General features: G+C 43.3%; 1 protein-coding gene across 5 annotated transcripts in view; it reads right to left on the bottom strand.

Moving 5' to 3' along the window:
* Positions 1–462: 462 nt before the first annotated feature.
* The window catches only part of anks1b (ankyrin repeat and sterile alpha motif domain containing 1B), an 85,288-nt gene continuing 64,493 nt past the window's right edge, over positions 463–21,257 (bottom strand). For 2 of the 5 annotated variants that reach the window (XM_058078408.2, XM_058078411.2), the window contains 9 exons: positions 9,180–9,287; positions 8,891–9,085; positions 7,598–7,723; positions 6,955–7,026; positions 6,569–6,655; positions 4,981–5,118; positions 4,736–4,903; positions 1,271–1,362; positions 463–579 (listed from right to left, as the gene is read on the bottom strand). In XM_058078408.2, coding sequence (XP_057934391.2) covers positions 531–579; positions 1,271–1,362; positions 4,736–4,903; positions 4,981–5,118; positions 6,569–6,655; positions 6,955–7,026; positions 7,598–7,723; positions 8,891–9,085; positions 9,180–9,287 — 1,035 coding nt within the window. In that variant the 3' untranslated portion in view covers positions 463–530. Of the gene's footprint in view, positions 580–1,270; positions 1,363–3,079; positions 3,203–4,735; positions 4,904–4,980; positions 5,119–6,568; positions 6,656–6,954; positions 7,027–7,597; positions 7,724–8,890; positions 9,086–9,179; positions 9,288–19,870; positions 20,010–21,257 lie in introns of those variants that run through there. The other 3 variants (XM_058078413.2, XM_058078412.2, XM_058078409.2) reach the window with 3 other exon arrangements.

The following is a 21,257-nucleotide window of genomic DNA, read 5'->3' as shown; positions in this document are numbered from 1 at the left end:
TTATGGTCATAGAATAATAATAATAATAATACTCTCATATTAAACATTGACATGTTGGCCGATACTAGGATTTTCTTTCTTCTCACCTTGACTAAAAAAAAAAAAAAAAAAAATTTAAAAAAAGCAAAATTGACACATGCCCGCTGTCCATCTCCATGGAGACGCTGCAACCTCCCAAAAGTTCAAAGGTCAAGGGCTGCGTTCAAACATTCAGAGTGGACGTCGGTCTGTCACCATGCAGTCCTGTTTGCGTGCATGTGTGTGTGTGTGTGTGGGGGGGGGGGGGGGGGGGGTGCGTGGTGTGTGTGTGTGGGGGGGGGGGGGTCCAGTATCTCAAGCCTCAATGCATGATGGGAACATCGCATAGTCAACCTTAAACACGGCAAGGATGGGAGAGGAGGAGGAAGTAGGGGGTGAGGGAGACGGCGTCCATGTTTGTAGTCCTTGTTTATTTTCTTAGTGTTTTTCTTTCTTTTTTTTTGTTTTTTTTTTTGCGTTCTAAGCGTGACAAGGTCCGTGTTTACGGCTGGCTACATTCTTTGATTCCCGCAGTAAAAGACATGAGCGTCCGCCACTGCCCTGCAAATGAGATGACATCACTTATCGAGAGGGCCCTCACATAAGCTCCGCCTCTCCAACAAAATGGCCACCATGCGTGTCATCACAAGCCACATGCTAAAAAAAAACACCTTTTTAGCTCCGCCCCGCCTCCCCTGCCCGCCACTCTCACTCAAAAAAATCAACAAACGCCGGGCAGCAGGAGGAGTAACCAAAACATAATCAACTTCCTGTATTTGAAATGAAAAGAAAATACATCACAAGTTTGTTAGTATTTGGAATGAAATAAAACACGCCTCCCCGATGTAAAAGACGTCGCTCACTCAGGTGTGGGAGGACGATTAAAGAGTGAAGGAGGAAGGAGATGAATGAGAAAGAAAAAAAACAGCTCGACAAACAGGAAGTGGAAGGGAAAAAAGCTCCCCCTAGTGGTGGAAACGGTGCACCACAGCCCTGTGTGGAAAAGGTCATGCGTCATGGCGGAAACCAAAACGTCATCATGCAGTGGACAGGCTCGCCTAACGGAGGAGGAGGAGGAGGGGGAGGGATGCTTTGCTTTTTATTTGTTCTCCCATTGGAGGCGGCGCCGCCGCCTGGATACCCCGACGGGCGGGCGGGCGGGCAACCGCTCTGAAAGGCACACACACGCAGGAGTGCACGAGGCGGAGGGCGAGGGAGGGGGGGTTTATGTTAAAAAATAGTGGTCTCGTACTTGGTGTTGACTCCTCTCTTGGCCTCCTGACCCGGTTCCACTATCCACGGCACGTTGGCGTGGCCCTTCTGCTCCATGGACGCCTGCTCCATCTGACACACACAAAAAGACAGAGGGGAGGAGAGGGGGGGTCGTCAGAGGACGCCACAGGAAGCTGGGAGGCGTACGCGTCGGTCGGGATGCAGCGATCCACATCCTCTTTCAATCCCGTTCCTAGACCCGACCCCAAAACACACTCCGCTTTACAAGTGTTCACAAAGTGTGTGATGTCCAACTGTTTCATGTGTCCGTGAACGCATCAGTGGGGGACGGTGTGCAATGCATGTGTGGGGACAGCTGCATATTTGCTGATGTTCTTCTACCTTCTTTTGACGATGTTTGATAATATTCTATGTTCATTTGCGCATATTATTCTAACTATGTTTGCTGATATTATTTTGACTATGTTTAATAATATTCTACGTATATTTGCATATATTATTCTAACTATGTTTGATAATGTTCTACGCATATTTGCACATATTATTTTAACTATGTTTGCTGATATTCTTTTGACTGATAATATTCTACGTATATTTGCACATATTTTTCTAACTATGTTTGCTGATATTCTTTTGACTGTTTGATAATATTCTACGTATATTTGCACATATTATTCCAACTGTTTGCTGATATTCTTTTGACTATGTTTGATAATATTCTACACATATTTGCACATATTATTTTAACTATGTTTGCTGATATTCTTTTGACAGTTTGATAATATTCTACGTATATTTGCACATATTATTCTAACTATGTTTGATAATATTCTACGTATATATGCACATATTTTTCTAACTATGTTTGATAATATTCTACATACATTTGCACATATTATTCCAACTGTTTGCTGATATTCTTTTGACTATGTTTGATAATATTCTACGTATATTTGCACATATTATTCTAACTATGTTTGAAAATATTCTACGTATATTTGCACATATTTTTCTAACTATGTTTGCCGATATTCTTTTGATAGTTTGATAATATTCTACATATATTTGCACATATTTTTCCAACTATGTTTGCTGATATTCTTTTGACTATGTTTGATAATATTCTACGTATATTTGCACATATTATTCTAACTATGTTTGCTGATATTCTTTTGACAGTTTTGATAATATTCTACGCATATTTGCACATATTATTCTAACTACGTTTGATAATATTCTACATATATTTGCACATATTTTTCTAACTATGTTTGCTGATATTCTTTTCACTATGTTTGATAATATTCTACGCATATTTGCACATATTATTTTAACTATGTTTGCTGATATTCTTTTGACTGATAATATTCTACGTATATTTGCACATATTATTCTGTTTGCTGATATTCTTTTGACTGTTTGATAATATTCTACGTATATTTGCACATATTTTTCCAAGTATGTTTCCTGATATTCTTTTGACTGTTTTTCATAGTATTCTACGTGTATTTGATGATATATCATGACGTAAGGGCGTCCCACATGATAGAAGGACGTCCCACATGATGGAAGGATGGACACCACGTACTTAAAGCCTCTGCTTACGGTAAGTCGGGCCCGCATGGGAACATCACAGAGCGAGGAGGAGCGAGGAGGAGCGAGGAAGAGCGAGGCGGGCGAAGCGGGCGAAGCGGGCGGGAGGGAGGGAGACAACAGAAGGCGGCAAGCCACGGGACAACAATGGAAGCCCTTACAGATGGCAGCGTCCCCCCCGTCCAAAAAACTCAAATCATAAAATGAAGAGAAGGAAAGGAAAAGCGTGGAAGACCTGCGACTGAGCTTTGGGAGGAAGATGGAAGAGTCGGGAGGGAGGAAGAGGAGGGTGGAGAGGAGGCCGGTGGGGGGTGTAAATGTGGCCCAGTGACCAGCGGCTGGAAGGGGGCATGATGACCTGTACAGGGGGCATACAGAAGTGGTCAAAGTGGGCGGGCTCGGTCCGCAACACAACAGCCATCGCTGTGGCAACCACATGTGTGTGTGTGTGTGTGTGTGTAGTGAAAACAACTCATGTGACATCGGCGTGCGGACGGCCGCAAGATGGCGAATGGCGGGAATATGAAGTGAGAGGCAATTAATGCACACACACGCCCAGCGTCTCACACTTCCCTCATCTTTCCGTCCAGTCTCCACACACACACCCACAAACACACACACGCACGCACGCACGCACACACACACACACACACACACACACACACACACACACACACACAGTAGTGCCAGATTGTTGCCACACAAAGATCAAACGTCACAGAGCTGCCCTGGTTTATGTACAAGTGTTCCAAAAGGATCTGGTATGAAAGCTGTGGCCTCCAGCGCTATTATGTGTACAGCCTGTGGACCCACTGAGCATGTGCAGACTTCAAACCACACAGCGGTCCTTTCTGAAAGGCGAGCATCGCTGGAGTAACACCAGATTTGGGGACTAATTTTGGTTCCGGGTGATGTTGTCATGGCGCTTTGAAAGCAAAAGTAAACAGTCCATGAAACGTGACCCCAATTGTTCAATATAGTATGTTCCAGAGGGGGAGGGTAAGCTAATAGCGCCATCAAAACCCAGAAAACAACAGCATGAGAGTAGTGCTGCAAGTTCAGGGGACAACTTAGCCAGGCTACCAGGAAATTAGCCAGGCTACCACGATGTTAACCAGACTAAAAGGTTGTTTGCCAGGCTACCAGGAAGTTAGCAAGGTTACCAGGAAATTAGCCAGGCTACCACGATGTTAATCAGACTAAAAGGCTGTTTGCCAGGCTACCAGGAAGTTAGCAAGGTTACCAGGAAGTTAGCCACACTACCAGGAGGTTTACCATGCTACCAGGAAGTCAGCCAGGCAACCAGGATGTTAGCCAGGCTACCAAGAAGTTGATCAGCCTACCAGGATTTTTCCAGGAAGTTAGCCAGGCTAGCAGGAGGTTTACCAGGCTCCTAGAAAGTTAGCCAGGCTACCAGGAAGTTAGCCAGGCTACCAAGAAGTTAAACAGCCTACCAGGATTTTTCCAGGAAGTTAGCCAAGCTAGCAGGAGGTTTACCGGGCTACTAAAAAGTTAGCCAGGCTACCAGGATGTTTACCAGGACGTTAGCCAGGCTACCAGGATGTTAACCAGGCTACCAGGAAGTTAGCATGTCTACCTGGATGTTTTCCAGGCTACCAGGAAGTTAGCCAGCCTACCAGGATGTTTAGCAAATCATTTCTGTGTTTGGAGCGTTTGAAAGTTTTTCCACGTTTGTCCCGATTGGCCACCCTAGTTTATCCGTCCATCTGTTTTCTATGCCGCTTATCCTCACTAGGGGCGGGTATGCTGGAGCCTATCCCAGCTGTCTTTGAGCGAGAGGCGGGTCCACCTGGACTGGTGGCCAGGACAAAAGAGGAAAAACACGGACAACGTAAGAGTCTCAGGAAGAGTCACAGGAAGTGATGCTTACAGATTTGCGGATGTTGACGCGGGGCTTGGGCACGGGTTTGTTGGGCTTGCTGTCGAAGCTCTCGGGCAGCGTGGACGAGCCGTGGCCGCTCTTCCGCGCCTGCAGGGCCAGCTGGTACGCCACCTCGAAGGCCTGGCCCAGCGTCAGGATGATCTCGTACGCCAAGTTCTGCGGCGGGAGACGCGGCGTGAGAAGGACGCGTGGAGGACGCTCAGCAATGACAAAAGAAATAGGCCAGCACTGACCACGTCGAAGGCGGTGAAGACGTGGCAATAATGGTGGCTGGACTTGAGGTCTTTGGTGATGTAGGCGAAGGTGGACAGGTCCTCGGGGTCCTGAGCCGCACACGAGATGTTGCGGATTTCGTGTTCTGCGATGATGTTCTGCGGGAAGGAGACGAGTCAGTGATAAACAAACCTGATTTATTATTCATCCCGTTTCATGCGGCATTCTGGCATTCTGGCATTCCGGCATTCCGCTCGGGGAGCTCGGAGTTTGTCCTCTGGTGAAGTCGCTGCAGAACATTAAAGCAGCCTGGCGCTCCGTGTGTGACGCCTGAAGGACGACTTCATCCGGGATCTCAACTTGTTATGGCCCCCGTTCATAATACTTTACACTTTCATCATATCAAATACTACACATATTCTTATTAATGGTATGACCCGATGTGTCATCATCATCATCATCATCATTATTATTATTATTATTCAATGAAGGCATCTTCATTTTCTGAAAACTATACATCACTTTGGTTAGTGTGAAAATACTGTAAATAAACGAATAAATATGATTATTTATACATCTTATATACTGTAGTTATTACATACAGTATTACAGTTATGTAAATAATAGTAATAATATATAATAATAATAATAATAATGTTAGTGTGAAAATACTGTAAATAAAGGAATAAATATGATTATTTATACATCTTATATACTGTAGTTATTACATACAGTATTACAGTTATGTAAATAATAGTAATAATATACAATAATAATAATAATAATGTTACATGAAAATATTGTAAATAAACAAATAAATATGATTATTTATACATCATATATACTGTAGTTATTACATACAGTAGTACAGTTATGTAAATAATCGTAATAATATATAATAATAACAGTAAATAATAAAATAAATATTTCTACATCATATATACAGTAGTTACATACAGTTACATACAGTATTACAGTTATGTAAATAGTAATAATAATATATAATAATAATAATAATAATGGTTAGTGTGAAAATACTGTAAATAAACAAATAAATATGATTATTCCTACATCATATATACTGTAGTTATTACATACAGTATTCCAGTTATGTAAAATAGTAATGATAATATGTAATAATAATAGTAAATAATAAAATAAATATGATTATTTCTACATTATGTATACTGTAGTTATTACATACAGTATTACTGGTATGTAAATAATAGTAATAATAATATATAATAATAGAGGTTAGTGTGAAAATACTGTAAATAAAAAAATAAATATGATTATTTCTACATCATATATACTGTAGTTATTACATACAGTATTACAGGTATGTAAATATAGTAATAATAATATATAATAATAATAAAATATAACAACAACAATAATAATAATAAAATAATAATAATAAGAAGAAGAAATAATAATAATAAGAGTGTCAAATAGATGAATAGAGCATGAATCCAAAGAGTGTATAAAAGATGCATCACTCCTCTCATGTTTCAAAAATGAGCCCTGCGTGTGACACAAACAAACATGGCTGCCGTGACCTTTTTCCCTCGTGCTATTTGCGGCACCGCGCGCGACAGGAAGCATCACCTTGTTAGTGGCGTCGATGAACTTGACTCCCTTGTAGGACACGGACAGGATGATGGTCGGCACTTTCTTCATCTGCTCCGTCGACTTCTTGGAGGGCGCCAAACGTCCCGAGAGGGCGAGAGAGAAAGAGAGCGAGAAACAGAACAGTTCAACACAGGCTCTGTACTTTTATTTTGAAAAGCCACTTCTTGCAGGATGAGAGAAGAGACGCAACAAGTTGAAATCATCTCAGAGATGACCGGAAGATTCAAAAGTCGATGCAGTCGTTACGCCGAGAGGTCACATGACCTACTGCTCCCTCAAGCCCCGCCTGTTTCTGTGAGGCGGGGCTTGACGCAAAGCCTGTGAGATACGGAAAACATTCCAGGATGCCATCTTGGACCTACCCTCATCTTGGCACAGGCGTCATGCGTGGACTCGGTTCCCCTCAGCTCCTTCACCAGCATGGAGCCCAGATACTGGCCAAAAAAACATTGGGTCAGTGATGATGATGATGATGATGATGATGATGATGATGCTGGACTAAGCTAACGTTTCTAATCCCCAGCAGATGGTTTGTCACATTGGAGATACAAACACTGATGTAGCACTGCAGATTAACAGATTAATCTGCAAATTTAATCCACTTTTTAATCCACTTTTCACTGGCTGGGCCGCGTGTCCTCAAGTCCCACTATGGACGCCGCTACTGGGACAGATGCTAACAGGAAATGGTCAAGTCCCACTATGGACGCCACTACTGGGACAGTCGCTAATAGGAAATGGTCAAGTCCCCACTATGGACGCCACTACTGGGACAGTCGCCAACAGGAAATGGTCAAGTCCCACTATGGACGCGACTACTGGGACAGATGCTAACAGGAAATGGTCAAGTCTATGGACGCCGCTACTGGGACATACACTAACAGGAAATGGTTAAATCCCACTATGGACGCCACTACTGGGACGGACACTAACAGGAAATGGACTAGTGATCAAGCAACGGCTGAGGAAGCAGTGGTCACATGACCGCGTGTGCAGTGGACTCACGTAGGCTTCGTAGTCGCACGACTGAAAGATGAGTTTTTCGGGATGATGCTGCCAGTACTGCACCGGCGTGGACGAGGTGGCCTCGTTTGGCGGACGCAACGTGATTGGCTCGCACCACTCGCCTGCCTGCAAAACCACACAGCCAATCAGAAAGCAGAGCCAATCAAGACCATTGAAAACCTGTTTGCAACACTCGAAATACAGTTTTAACAGTGTTAGAGCCCTCTAGTCATGAACTAACACCCCTATAGTCACCTTTACACTCCTTTTAGAGCCCTGTAGTCATGAACTAACACCCCTATAGTCACCCTTACACTCCTTTTAGAGCCCTCTAGTCATGAACTAACACCCCTATAGTCACCTTTACACTCCTTTTAGAGCCCTCTAGTCAAGAACTAACACCCCTATGGTCACCTTTACACTCCTTTTAGAGCCCTGTAGTCATGAACTAACACCCCTATGGTCACCTTTACACTCCTTTTAGAGCCCTCTAGTCATGAACTAACACCCCTATAGTCACCTTTACACTCCTTTTAGAGCCCTGTAGTCATGAACTAACACCCCTATAGTCACCTTTACACTCCTTTTAGAGCCCTCTAGTCATGAACTAACACCCCTATAGTCACCCTTACACTCCTTTTAGAGCCCTGTAGTCATGAACTAACACCCCTATAGTCACCTTTACACTCCTTTTAGTGCCCTCTAGTCATGAACTAACACCCCAATAGTGACCTTTACATTCCTTTTAAAGCCCTGTAGTCATGAACTAACACCCCTATGGTCACCTTTACACTCCTTTTAGAGCCCTGTAGTCATGAACTAACACCCCTATGGTCACCTTTACACTCCTTTTAGAGACCTGTAGTCATGAACTAACACCCCTATGGTCACCTTTACACTCCTTTTAGAGCCCTCTAGTCATGAACTAACACCCCTATGGTCACCTTTACACTCCTTTTAGAGCCCTCTAGTCATGAACTAACACCCCTATGGTCACCTTTACACTCCTTTTAGAGCCCTCTCGTCATGAACTAACACCCCTATAGTCACCTTTACACTCCATTTAGAGCCCTCTCGTCATGAACTAACACCCCTATAGTCACCTTTACACTCCTTTTAGAGCCCTCTCGTCATGAACTAACACCCCTATAGTCACCTTTACACTCCATTTAGAGCCCTCTCGTCATGAACTAACACCCCTATAGTCACCTTTACACTCCTTTTTACATCATTTTCAGTGCTTTCTGCTCAATGTAACATTACCGACAGCGGGCCGCGTTCCATGTCGCTCACCATGCTGACTTGGGCCATCTGCCGCTCCAGTTTGGACCGCGGCACGTCATCAAAGTAGTTGTCGTTGCTGCGCTGCCGGCGCCGCGCGTCCGCCTGCATGATGAGGTGCTGCACGTCCAGCGATCCGCCAGGGATGCCCGCCGCCGTGTAGGCCGCCGGGCTGAGCTGCGGGGGGGTGTGGTTCCCGCCGGGCTCCTGGGAGGTGGGTGGAGTGGAAAGGCTACTTGGTCATCTGGGGGGGGGGGGGGGGGTCTCCACGAGGAACCTACCGAGCGTTGGAAGCACTCACCCGTAGGGAGATGGCCCGCGGAGGTTTCTGAGGGATGTCCTCGTGTAGCCGATCGCCCAGCGAGGCTAAGATCCGCTTCCTGTGGCCGATGAGACTAATCTTCAGAACCTGAACGCATCACAGAGACACAGACATGATGAATAGCGGATTGTTTTATGATGAGCTTCAAACATCACACTTGAAAGCAGGCGTCTCCAAAACATTCAACTCTTATTGTTGTTGTCGTCGTCATATTTGCCCAAATAAAGTTAGCATTAGCTTGCTGTGCCAGGCATTCAAATCAACAAGAAAGTGAAGAAACATGGCTGCTTTAATTATTTTTACCATGATTGGATGTACAGTATATCACGTAAAACGCTTTCTACTAATATTTTTATTTCTACATAGATCCTTCGTATGGCTTCATAGCCGACAGCAGCCTCTTTTTTGGATAAAGTTGTCATTTGGGGAAAATTAGGCCGCAAAAAAACTTAAGCAGTAATTTTTACTAAAATAAATTCAAATTTAATTTTTTAAAAAGTAAAAAAAGTTTTAAAATATCTGCAGTAATTTTTACTAAAATAAATTCATATTTAATTTTTTTAAAAGTAAAAAAAATTGAAAAATATCTGCAGTAATTTTAACAAGAATAAATTCGTTTTTTAAAAAAGTTAAAAAAAAATTTAAATATCTGCAGTAATTTTTACTAAAATAAATTCCAATTTTATTTTTTAAAAAGTAAAAAAAGTTGAAAATTATCTCCAGTAATTCTTACAAAAATAAATTAGTTATTTAAGAATTTAAAAAAAAAGTAGAAAAATATCTGCAGTAATTTTTACAAACATTTATTCCAATTATTTTTTGAAAAGTAAAAAAAAGTTAAAAAAATATATCTGCAGTAATTTTTTACAAAAATAAATTCCAGTTATTTTTAAAAAGTTAAAAATAGTACAAAAATATCTGCATTTCTTTTTTAAAAAGTAAAAAAAACTGTTTACAAATATCTGCAGTAATTTTTTCCAAAAATTAGGTCGAATTATTTGTTTAAAAGTTATTTAGACATAAAAAACACAATTTCAAAAAAAACAAAATTTGAAAAAAACGAGCAGTAATTTTACAAGAATAAAATCATATTTTCAAAGCAAAAAGTTGTGATTTAACGAGTAAGAGTCATAATTTGTGAGACTAATGTCTTAATATTACAAAAACAAATAATTCCAGTAGCGTAGAGCTGAAATATTTCATGCTAGTTTTTTTTTGGAACATCATGAAAAACAAACGATTAAAAAAAATAGGTTGGGGAGAAAATTCAAGTCAAACATGAAACTGGATGTGGAAAGTTGGAATATTTGGAAAAGAACCAAGAGCCAAAATCTCTAATTCATTTTTCATCATGTGGGCCTTGCCCCCCCCCCCCATGCCTGAAAGAGCTTGATGCTGAAGATGAGTGTAACGAAACACACACACACACAAGCAGCATCCTTCCATGCTTCCTGGCTCCTAATGAAGAAATGATGTGATAGAAACATCAACGTCCTGCCATGCAGCCATCAAATGCGGTGTGATGTCTTCCTCCCTCCCTCCCTCCCTCCCTCCCCGAGGCGCGTATTACGCCGTCGCACACACACGCTTGGCGTCCAGTCAAAGGCTCCATTGTTCCTGCGGTCACCAGGCGTCCTCCGACTGTGCCAGTTACCAGCCTTTATTCTCCAAAAAAAGACCAGCGGGAACACGGTGGCGCCCGACGAGGACGCGTGCATGGTGCGTGTGCTCGTGCCTTCACGAGGCCCGACGCCAGGCCTTGATGGCGGCGAAATGACGAGCCACGCACACGCACGTTGTTTAACAAGAGATTACTGGAAGGCCTCAGCCAACCGTGTTCTCTTATTGTACGCTGAGCAACGGAGAGACGCAATCAGAGATCCTCCCCGTCGTCATGGCAACGCACAGCATCAGCAGCAGTCCTGCCGTGTCAGCGCACTCCAACTCAAACCTGACGTCGGCCAAGGTTTGCGGCGTGCCGCCGTTCGCATGGAAATGGATGCCGCATGCGCCCCAAACATGGAAGTCGCTGTGACGCAATCCGGCGTGTCCCGCCGTGACCCACAAAACACCGGCTCTCCGGCCACTCGCTCAGCCGCCGCCGCTTCTCGCTTTGCCAGTCGATGCGCTAATCTGGTTAGCGATCCCGTTAGCACAGATGGAGCGGCCTTGATTAACGGATTAGGCGCCGCAAATAAAAGGGAAAGCCGAGAGAGGCTGTCGACCGGCAGGCGGGTGGGGTGGTGGGGGGGCGGGGGTGGGGGTGGGGGGTTTACCAGGGAAAGGAATCATCCAGCTCCATTCTAAGTAGATCACAGTATATCATAGCAACCCTCATATGGTCTGCAGTTCATCCAAGTATTACTAAAATGATATTGTCCTCATCATATGATATTAGGTACATGACGGTACATGAAGGTACATGAAGGTGGTAAATGAAGGTGGTACATGAAGGTAAATGAAGGTGTATGAGGGTGGTAAATGAAGGTACATGGAGGTGCATGGAAGTGGTAAATGAAGGTGTATGTGGGTGGTAAATGAAGGTACATGGAGGTGCATGAAAGTGGTAAATGAAGGTACACAAAGGCGGTAAATCAAGGTACATGAATGTGGTAAATGAAGGTGGTACATGAAGGTACTTGAAGGTGGTAAATGAAGGTACATGAAGGTGGTACATGAAGGTACATGAAGGTGGTAAATGAAGGTGGTACATGAAGGTGGTAAATGAAGGTGGTACATGAAGGTGGTAAATGAAGGTGGTACATGAAGGTGGTAAATGAAGGTGGTACATGAAGGTGGTACATGAAGGTGGTACATGAAGGTGGTACATGAAGGTGGTACATGAAGGTACATGAAGGTACATGAAGGTGGTACATGAAGGTGGTAAATGAAGGTACATGAAGGTGCATGAAGGTGGTAAATGAAGGTACTTGAAGGTGGTAAATGAAGGTACTTGAAGGTGGTAAATGAAGGTACTTGAAGGTGGTAAATGAAGGTACTTGAAGGTGGTAAATGAAGGTACTTGAAGGTACATGAAGGTGGTAATGAAGGTACATGAAGGTGCATGAAGGTGGTAAATGAAGGTACATGAAGGTGGTAAATGAAGGTACATGAAGGTGGTAATGAAGGTACTTGAAGGTGGTAAATGAAGGTACTTGAAGGTGGTAAATGAAGGTACTTGAAGGTGGTAAATGAAGGTACTTGAAGGTGGTAAATGAAGGTACTTGAAGGTGGTAAATGAAGGTACTTGAAGGTGGTAAATGAAGGTACTTGAAGGTACATGAAGGTGGTAATGAAGGTACATGAAGGTGCATGAAGGTGCATGAAGGTGGTAAATGAAGGTACATGAAGGTGGTAAATGAAGGTACATGAAGGTGGTAATGAAGGTACTTGAAGGTGCATGAAGGTGCATGAAGGTGGTAAATGAAGGTACATGAAGGTGGTAATGAAGGTACTTGAAGGTACATGAAGGTGGTAAATGAAGGTACAGTGCATCCGGAAAGTATTCACAGCGCGTCACTTTTTCTACATTTTGTCATGTTACAGCCTCATTCCAAACTGTATTAAATTAATCTCTTACCTCAAAATTCTACACAAAATACTCCATTATGACAATGTGAAAAAGTTATTTTTTTTACTTTTTTTGAATTTATTAAAAATAGAAAACAAAAAAATCACATTTACATAAGTATTCACAGCCTTTGCCAAAAAGCTCAAAATTGAGCTCAGGTGCATCTTTTTTCCACTGATCATCCTTGAGATCTTTCTACAGCTTAATTGGAGTCCACCTGCAGTAAATTCAGTTGATTGGACATGATTTGGAAATATAATAACTGTCTATATAAGGTCCCACAGTTGACTGTGCATGTCAGAGCACAAACACCAAGCATGAAGTCAAAAGAACTGTCTGTAGACCTGCGAGACAGGATTGTCTTGAGGCACAAATCTGGGGAAGGATACAGAAAAATGTCTGCTGCTTTGAAGGTCCCAATGAGCACAGTGGCCTCCATTATTCGTAAATGGAAGACGTTTGGAACCACCAGGACTCTTCCTAGAGCTGGCCGGCCTTCTAAACTGAGCGATCGGGGAAGAAGGGCCTTAGTCAGGGAGGTGACCAAGGCCCCGATGGTCACTCTGTCAGAGCTCCAGCGTTCCTCTGTGGAGAGAGGAGAGCCTTCCAGAAGGACAACCATCTCTGCAGCAATCCACCAATCAGGCCTGTATGGTAGAGTGGCCAGACGAAAGCCACTCCTTAGTAAAAGGAACATGGCAGCCCGTCTGGAATTTGCCAAAAAGCACCTGAATGACTCTCAGACCATGAGAAACAAAATTCTCTGGTCTGATGGCTTTCGTCTGGCCACTCTACCATACAGGCCTGATTGGTGGATTGCTGCAGAGATGGTTGTCCTTCTGGAAGGCTCTCCTCTCTCCACAGAGGAACGCTGGAGCTCTGACAGAGTGACCATCGGGGCCTTGGTCACCTCCCTGACTAAGGCCCTTCTTCCCCGATCGCTCAGTTTAGAAGGCCGGCCAGCTCTAGGAAGAGTCCTGGTGGTTCCAAACGTCTTCCATTTACGAATAATGGAGGCCACTGTGCTCATTGGGACCTTCAAAGCAGCAGAAATTTTTCTGTATCCTTCCCCAGATTTGTGCCTCAAGACAATCCTGTCTCGCAGGTCTACAGACAGTTCTTTTGACTTCATGCTTGGTGTTTGTGCTCTGACATGCACAGTCAACTGTGGGACCTTATATAGACAGTTATTATATTTCCAAATCATGTCCAATCAACTGAATTTACTGCAGGTGGACTCCAATTAAGCTGTAGAAAGATCTCAAGGATGATCAGTGGAAAAAAGATGCACCTGAGCTCAATTTTGAGCTTCATGGCAAAGGCTGTGAATACTTATGTAAATGTGATTTTTTTGTTTTCTATTTTTAATAAATTCAAAACATGTCAAAAAAAACCTTTTTTCACATTGTCATAATGGAGTATTTTGTGTAGAATTTTGAGGTAAGAGATTAATTTAATTCAGTTTGGAATGAGGCTGTAACATGACAAAATGTCGAAAAAGTGAAGCGCTGTGAATACTTTCCGGATGCACTGTACATGAAGGTGGTAAATGAAGGTGCACGAAGGTGGTAAATGAAGGTGCACGAAGGTGGTAAATGAAGGTGCACGAAGGTGGTAAATGAAGGTGCACGAAGGTGGTAAATGAAGGTGCACGAAGGTGGTACATGAAGGTGCACGAAGGTGGTACATGAAGGTACATGGAAACATTCCCACCTTTCCTGGCTACATCTTCATCCTCCTTCATCCCTTCAACTCACATGCACGCTTTTTTCCCCCCGGTTGTCAGACTGTGAGGTCACGACCTCTACGGCTCGGCGCCATACCTCCCGATGATGAGGTGGACTTCTCCGTATCGATCGGCGCAGGTCAGAGGATCTGTGGCGTAAGGTTACTGGACACGGACTAAGTGGAGACTTTATTGAACGCTTTATTGGCTTTGATGGCGTCGTCGTGATGATCAATTTGGTAGAATTTGAGACTGGAATCGCTTGATCTTTCCGTGTCACGCATGGAACGTTTGTGTTGCATTTTTAGCACGTTAGCGTGTGTTCCGTATGGCGCTTGCATAGCTCTTTAATTCCATCATAGTCGACACGATGCATTCAATGTGTTTGCTAATATGCTAATGGATTAATAAGTACTTCCATCAACACACACAGTTATTGATTGATTCTTTAACACCTGTACCCCCCCTGAACCCCCACCCCCCCCGACCCCCTACCGTTCTGCTAATGTGTGTGTGTGTAGGATCGTTAGCATCGACCGGTCAGTAAATCAAACAAAGAGAAATACCTCGGTTTTATCTCTGCACTCGGGAACCCACATTTAGCCACACCGCACGTTCGGGGGGGGGGGGGGTGCAAGTGAAGGAGGGAAGTGTGGGGGGGTAACCACCGACCCAAGCGGGGTTGCTCGGCAACCAAAGCGAGCCGAAGGGGAGTCAGTGGCGGTTTTGCGCGAGAGCGAGGCGATAACCCGTACAACAACAACCAATGGCGCCGCTCGGTGGGAGGAGGCGGCCAATGGCGGCGAGGCATGAAGAGGCCCGCCCCCGTGGAGACAGATGCATCTCCATTAATAGCAGGAGAAGTGTAAGTAGACTGTGTGTGTGTGTGTGTGTGTGTTAAATGCTGCAGGATCAACTTGAAAATAAGACACACACACACACATGTACACACACACTACAGTGCCAAATGAGCAGTTCAATTCCACTTGAACGATCCAACTAAACAGGTTCTGACTCCATTTGCGTTCTCAGACTGAATCATTACCCTGCACGTTTATTTATGTGGCGTTTATCACGGCTGGAAATATTCCGGATGCACACAAATCAAAGAGTCCCGGTCGGTCCCGGCGGCTAAAGATAGCCCAAAGCCGAAAAAGCGAAGCTGTCGTCTCGCCTTCTAGTGTTGCTTATTCCAGACATCACGCAATTGGGTCACACTCACATAAATAAAGACACGCCACTTCCAATCCAATACGGCTGAGGTCAGGATGATTTATAGTCGCCAACGCCTGATGGACGCCCCCCCGCCCCCCCGTTAAGTTCCTCAAATGCCAAAGTCAACTCTCGCTGAATTAAAAGCGAAATCCGAGCGGCCATTCTAACGATAGCGCGCTTGTTTTGGATACCAGGACAGAACAGGCGTCTGTTTTTGGACTGCGTTTGGACAGCTTAGTGTTCCATAGCTGCTGTGGATGGAAGTACTGCCCAGGCTGAAAGGGGGGCCACCAGTAGGGGGTCTCACTCCACCCTTTAGGTACTGTACCGCCCACCCTTTAGGTACTGTACCGCCCACCCTTTACCTTTAGGTACCGTACCGCACCGCCCACCCTTAGGTACTGTACCGCCCACCCTTTAGGTACCGTGCCGCCCACACTTTAGTTACCATAGCGCCCACCCTTTAGGGATCGTGCCGCCCAACCTTTAGGTACCGTACCGCCCAACCTTTAGGTACCGTACCACCGACCCTTTATGTACCGTGCCTATAAGTACTGTGCCACCCACCCTTTACATTAGTAACCTAAGGTACCAAGACGTTACAGTAGTAACCTAAGGTACCACAAAAGTACCACAGATGTTACATTAGTAACCTAAGGTACCACAAAAGTACCACAGATGTTACATTAGTAACCTAAGGTACCACAAAAGTACCACAGATGTTACATTAGTAACCTAAGGTACCACAAAAGTACCACAGATGTTACATTCGTAACCTAAGGTACCACAAAAGTACCACAGATGTTACATTAGTAACCTAAGGTACCACAAAAGTACCACAGATGTTACATTAGTAACCTAAGGTACCACAGACGTTATAGTAGTAACCTAAGGTACCACAAAAGTACCACAGATGTTACATTAGTAACCTAAGGTACCACAAAAGTACCACAGATGTTACATTCGTAACCTAAGGTACCACAAAAGTACCACAGATGTTACATTAGTAACCTAAGGTACCACAAAAGTACCACAGATGTTACATTAGTAACCTAAGGTACCACAAAAGTACCACAGATGTTACATTCGTAACCTAAGGTACCACAAAAGTACCACAGATGTTACATTAGTAACCTAAGGTACCACAAAAGTACCACATATGTTACATTAGTAACCTAAGGTACCACAGACGTTATAGTAGTAACCTAAGGTACCACAAAAGTACCACAGATGTTACATTAGTAACCTAAGGTACCACAAAAGTACCACAGATGTTATATTAGTAACCTAAGGTTCCACAAAGTACCCTACATGTTACATTAGTAACCTAAGGTACCACAAAAGTACCACAGATGTTACATTAGTAACCTAAGGTACCACAAAAGTACCACAGATGTTACATTAGTAACCTAAGGTACCACAAAGTACCCTACATGTTACATTAGTAACCTAAAGTGCCAAACAAGTACCACGGATGTTACATTAGTAACCTAAAGTGACAAACAAGTACCCCAGATGTTACAATAGTCACCTAAGGTACCACAAAAGTACCACAGATGTCACATTAGTAACCTAAGGTACCACAAAGTACCACAGATGTTACATAGGTAACCTAAGGTACCACAGATGTTACATTAGTAATCTAAAGTGCCAAACAAGTACCACAGATGTTACATTAGTAACCCAAGGTACCACAGATGTTACAAAGGTAACCTAAGGTACCACAAAAGTACCACAGATGTTACATTAGTAACCTAAGGTACCACAAAGTACCACAGATGTTACATTAGTAACCCAAGGTACCACAAAGTACCACAGATGTTACATTAGTAACCCAAGGTACCACAAAAGTACCACAGACATTAGTAACCACTGGTAACCACCAGACATTACAGTGCATCCGGAAAGTATTCACAGCGCTTCACTTTTTCTACATTTTGTCATGTTACAGCCTCATTCCAAACTGTATTAAATTAATCTCTTACCTCAAAATTCTACACAAAATACTCCATTATGACAATGTGAAAAATGTTTTTTTTTACATGTTTTGAATTTATTAAAAATAGAAAACAAAAAAATCACATTTACATAAGTATTCACAGCCTTTGCCATGAAGCTCAAAATTGAGCTCAGGTGCATCTTTTTTCCACTGATCATCCTTGAGATCTTTCTACAGCTTAATTGGAGTCCACCTGCAGTAAATTCAGTTGATTGGACATGATTTGGAAATATAATAACTGTCTATATAAGGTCCCACAGTTGACTGTGCATGTCAGAGCACAAACACCAAGCATGAAGTCAAAAGAACTGTCTGTAGACCTGCGAGACAGGATTGTCTTGAGGCACAAATCTGGGGAAGGATACAGAAAAATGTCTGCTGCTTTGAAGGTCCCAATGAGCACAGTGGCCTCCATTATTCGACTAGTCAGGATAGAAGGAAAAATGAATGCAGCAATATTTTCATCCAGGATATCTCTATATATTGCTGCATTCATTTTCCTTCTATCCTGACTAGTCTGCCAGTTCCTGCTGCTGAAAAACATCCCCACAGCATGATGCTGCCACCACCATGCTTCACTGTAGGGATGGTATTGGCCTGGTGATGAGCAGTGCCTGGTTTCCTCCAAACATGGCGCCTGGCATTCACACCAAAGAGTTCAATCTTTGTCTCATCATACCAGAGAATTTTGTTTCTCATGGTCTGAGAGTCATTCAGGTGCTTTTTGGCAAATTCCAGACGGGCTGCCATGTTCCTTTTACTAAGGAGTGGCTTTCGTCTGGCCACTCTACCATACAGGCCTGATTGGTGGATTGCTGCAGAGATGGTTGTCCTTCTGGAAGGTTCTCCTCTCTCCACAGAGGAACGCTGGAGCTCTGACAGAGTGACCATCGGGGCCTTGGTCACCTCCCTGACTAAGGCCCTTCTTCCCCGATCGCTCAGTTTAGAAGGCCGGCCAGCTCTAGGAAGAGTCCTGGTGGTTCCAAACGTCTTCCATTTACGAATAATGGCGGCACGGCGGTCTAGTGGTTAGTGCGCAGACCTCACAGCTAGGAGACCAGGGTTCAATTTCACCCTCGGGCATCTCTGTGTGGAGTTTGCATGTTCTCCCCGTGCACGCGTGGGTTTTCTCCGGGTACTCCGGTTTCCTCCCACATTCCAAAAACATGCTAGGTTAATTGGCGACTCCAAATTGTCCATAGGTATGAATGTGAGTGTGAATGGTTGTTTGTCTATATGTGCCCTGTGATTGGCTGGCGACCAGTCCAGGGTGTACCCCGCCTCTCGCCCGAAGACAGCTGGGATAGGCTCCAGCACTCGAAGACAGCTGGGATAGGCTCCAGCACCCCCGCGACCCTCGTGAGGAAAAAGCGGTAGAAAATGAATGAATTAATGTGATTTTTTTGTTTTCTATTTTTAATAAATTCAAAACATGTCAAAAAAACCTTTTTTCACATTGTCATAATGGAGTATTTTGTGTAGAATTTTGAGGTAAGAGATTAATTTAATTCAGTTTGGAATGAGGCTGTAACATGACAAAATGTAGAAAAAGTGAAGCGCTGTGAATACTTTCCGGATGCACTGTAGTTACATTAGTAACCATGGGTGTCAAACAAGTAGCACGGATGCTACATTGGTAACCATGGGTGTCAAACAAGTAGCACGGATGCTACATTGGTAACCATGGGTGTCAAACAAGTAGCACGGATGCTACATTGGTAACCATGGGTGTCAAACAAGTAGCACGGATGCTACATTGGTAACCATGGGTGTCAAACAAGTAGCACGGATGCTACGTTGGTAACCATGGGTGTCAAACAAGTAGCACGAGTGCTACCTTGGTCATTTTCCCAAATAAAAAATGGAGTAGAAAAGAGTCGGAAGTGCTCGGGCGCCTGGTCCTGAGTGGACGAAAAGTGTGGACGGTTGCCTACGTGAAATAAACACGTGTCGCCAGGAGTGCAGCCAACGTTTACACACACTGAGCTCCTTCTCCTGAGCGGGTCCCAACCCTCCCGGCATACCCCCCGCCCCCACCCCGCCCCCCACCCCTACACAAGCAGTATAGTGAGCAGCCCGTCTTGGCAGGCAGGCAGACAGGCAGGCACACTCCGTAAAGATAGAATATCCAAACACGCAACAAAGTCCCGAGTGCTCACCTTCCTGTCCTTCCCGGGATTCTTCCTGTTGTCCTTACGGTCTCCAACTGGAGCGATTAGCTCTTCTCCTTAGCTTGCGGCAGCGCGACTGCATGTCTCTGCCTGATCTCTCTCTCTCTCTCTCTCTCTCTCTTTACACACTACCCCCCCCCCACCCCAGCACCCTCCTCCTCCTCTTCCTCTCCATCTCGTCACTATGGAGACGAGGGGCCCGTGCGGAGAGACTGCGCTCGTACGCGATTCGTCACCTTACTACGGCTTTAACGTGATTCATGATCGCCTCGTAGCGCTTAGAAAAAAAAAATCAATGCAGCGGCCTGAAGATGATGCAACGCCGCCTTTAAAGACGCTCGGCTTTCTTCAGGCAAGGTTGCGCAAATGTTCTTTTTAGCGCCGCTTTTAAGAGAAGAAGAAGAATTTGGGCCATTTGTGCGTCATACGTGATGCATCACATGACTCACGCTGGAATAAACGGACGTGCTTTAAAAACTTCAACCAAGTTTGAAATGAAATAAATATTTCTAAAGTACATTTCACATCGCCGCCTGTATTTCTATCTATAAAGTATATTATATATATTACTTTGCTCTTGATATAATATAATAGCTACTGTATACCTATTAAGAAAATTTACTGTAATATTTTTCATCCAAATGAAGCATTTTCATGCACGAACATGGTTAAATGACATAAAATAAAAATATGAAGCATTCAGAAAATGTAGTATTATACACTGTTCACTAGGTGTCAGTAATGTTACCCTGACCACAGGAAGTACTGTCCAGAACAGGAAGTTAAAGTTTGGAGTGTCAAGGTGACTGTAGGGGTGTTATTTCACAGTTAGAGGGCTCTAATAATGTTTTTAAAAAACACACTTAGAAGGTTGTAAGCTTTGCTTGGCTCTAAGTATGAAAATATATTATATAATATATTATTATTATTGTTATTTTGTATCAATTAGTGTCATTCAATTCAATATATTTTATTTTTTTTATTTTATTTCTATTCTTATTTATTTGTAATCATTAAATTTTAACATTATTTGACATAAATTTTATGTAATAATCAAATACCTCAATATTACAGTAATATTAATTATAATGTAATGTAATATTGAAGCAATTAAATAATCAGTACATTTGTATTAAAATATAAAAATATCTTAAATATAATTAAACTATTAATTAATAATAAAATAATAATAATGAATCATCTTTCGTGTTTGAATACAGACTTATTATTTTAAAAAATGAAAATATTTTTCATGATATGTCTACTATCTTTGGTAATAGAAGTGTAAAAGTGACTATAGGGGTGTTATTTCATGTCTAGAGGGCTCTAATAATGTTAAAAAAAAACACATTTAGAAAGGTGTAAACAGCTTTTC

Source organism: Doryrhamphus excisus, linkage group LG2 (assembly GCF_037039965.1).
Source record: "Doryrhamphus excisus strain RoL-2023G ecotype Guam linkage group LG2, RoL_Dexc_Guam_v1.1, whole genome shotgun sequence".
NCBI classification, from domain to species: Eukaryota; Metazoa; Chordata; class Actinopteri; order Syngnathiformes; family Syngnathidae; genus Doryrhamphus; species Doryrhamphus excisus.
This window is presented reverse-complemented; position numbering and strand designations above follow the sequence as displayed.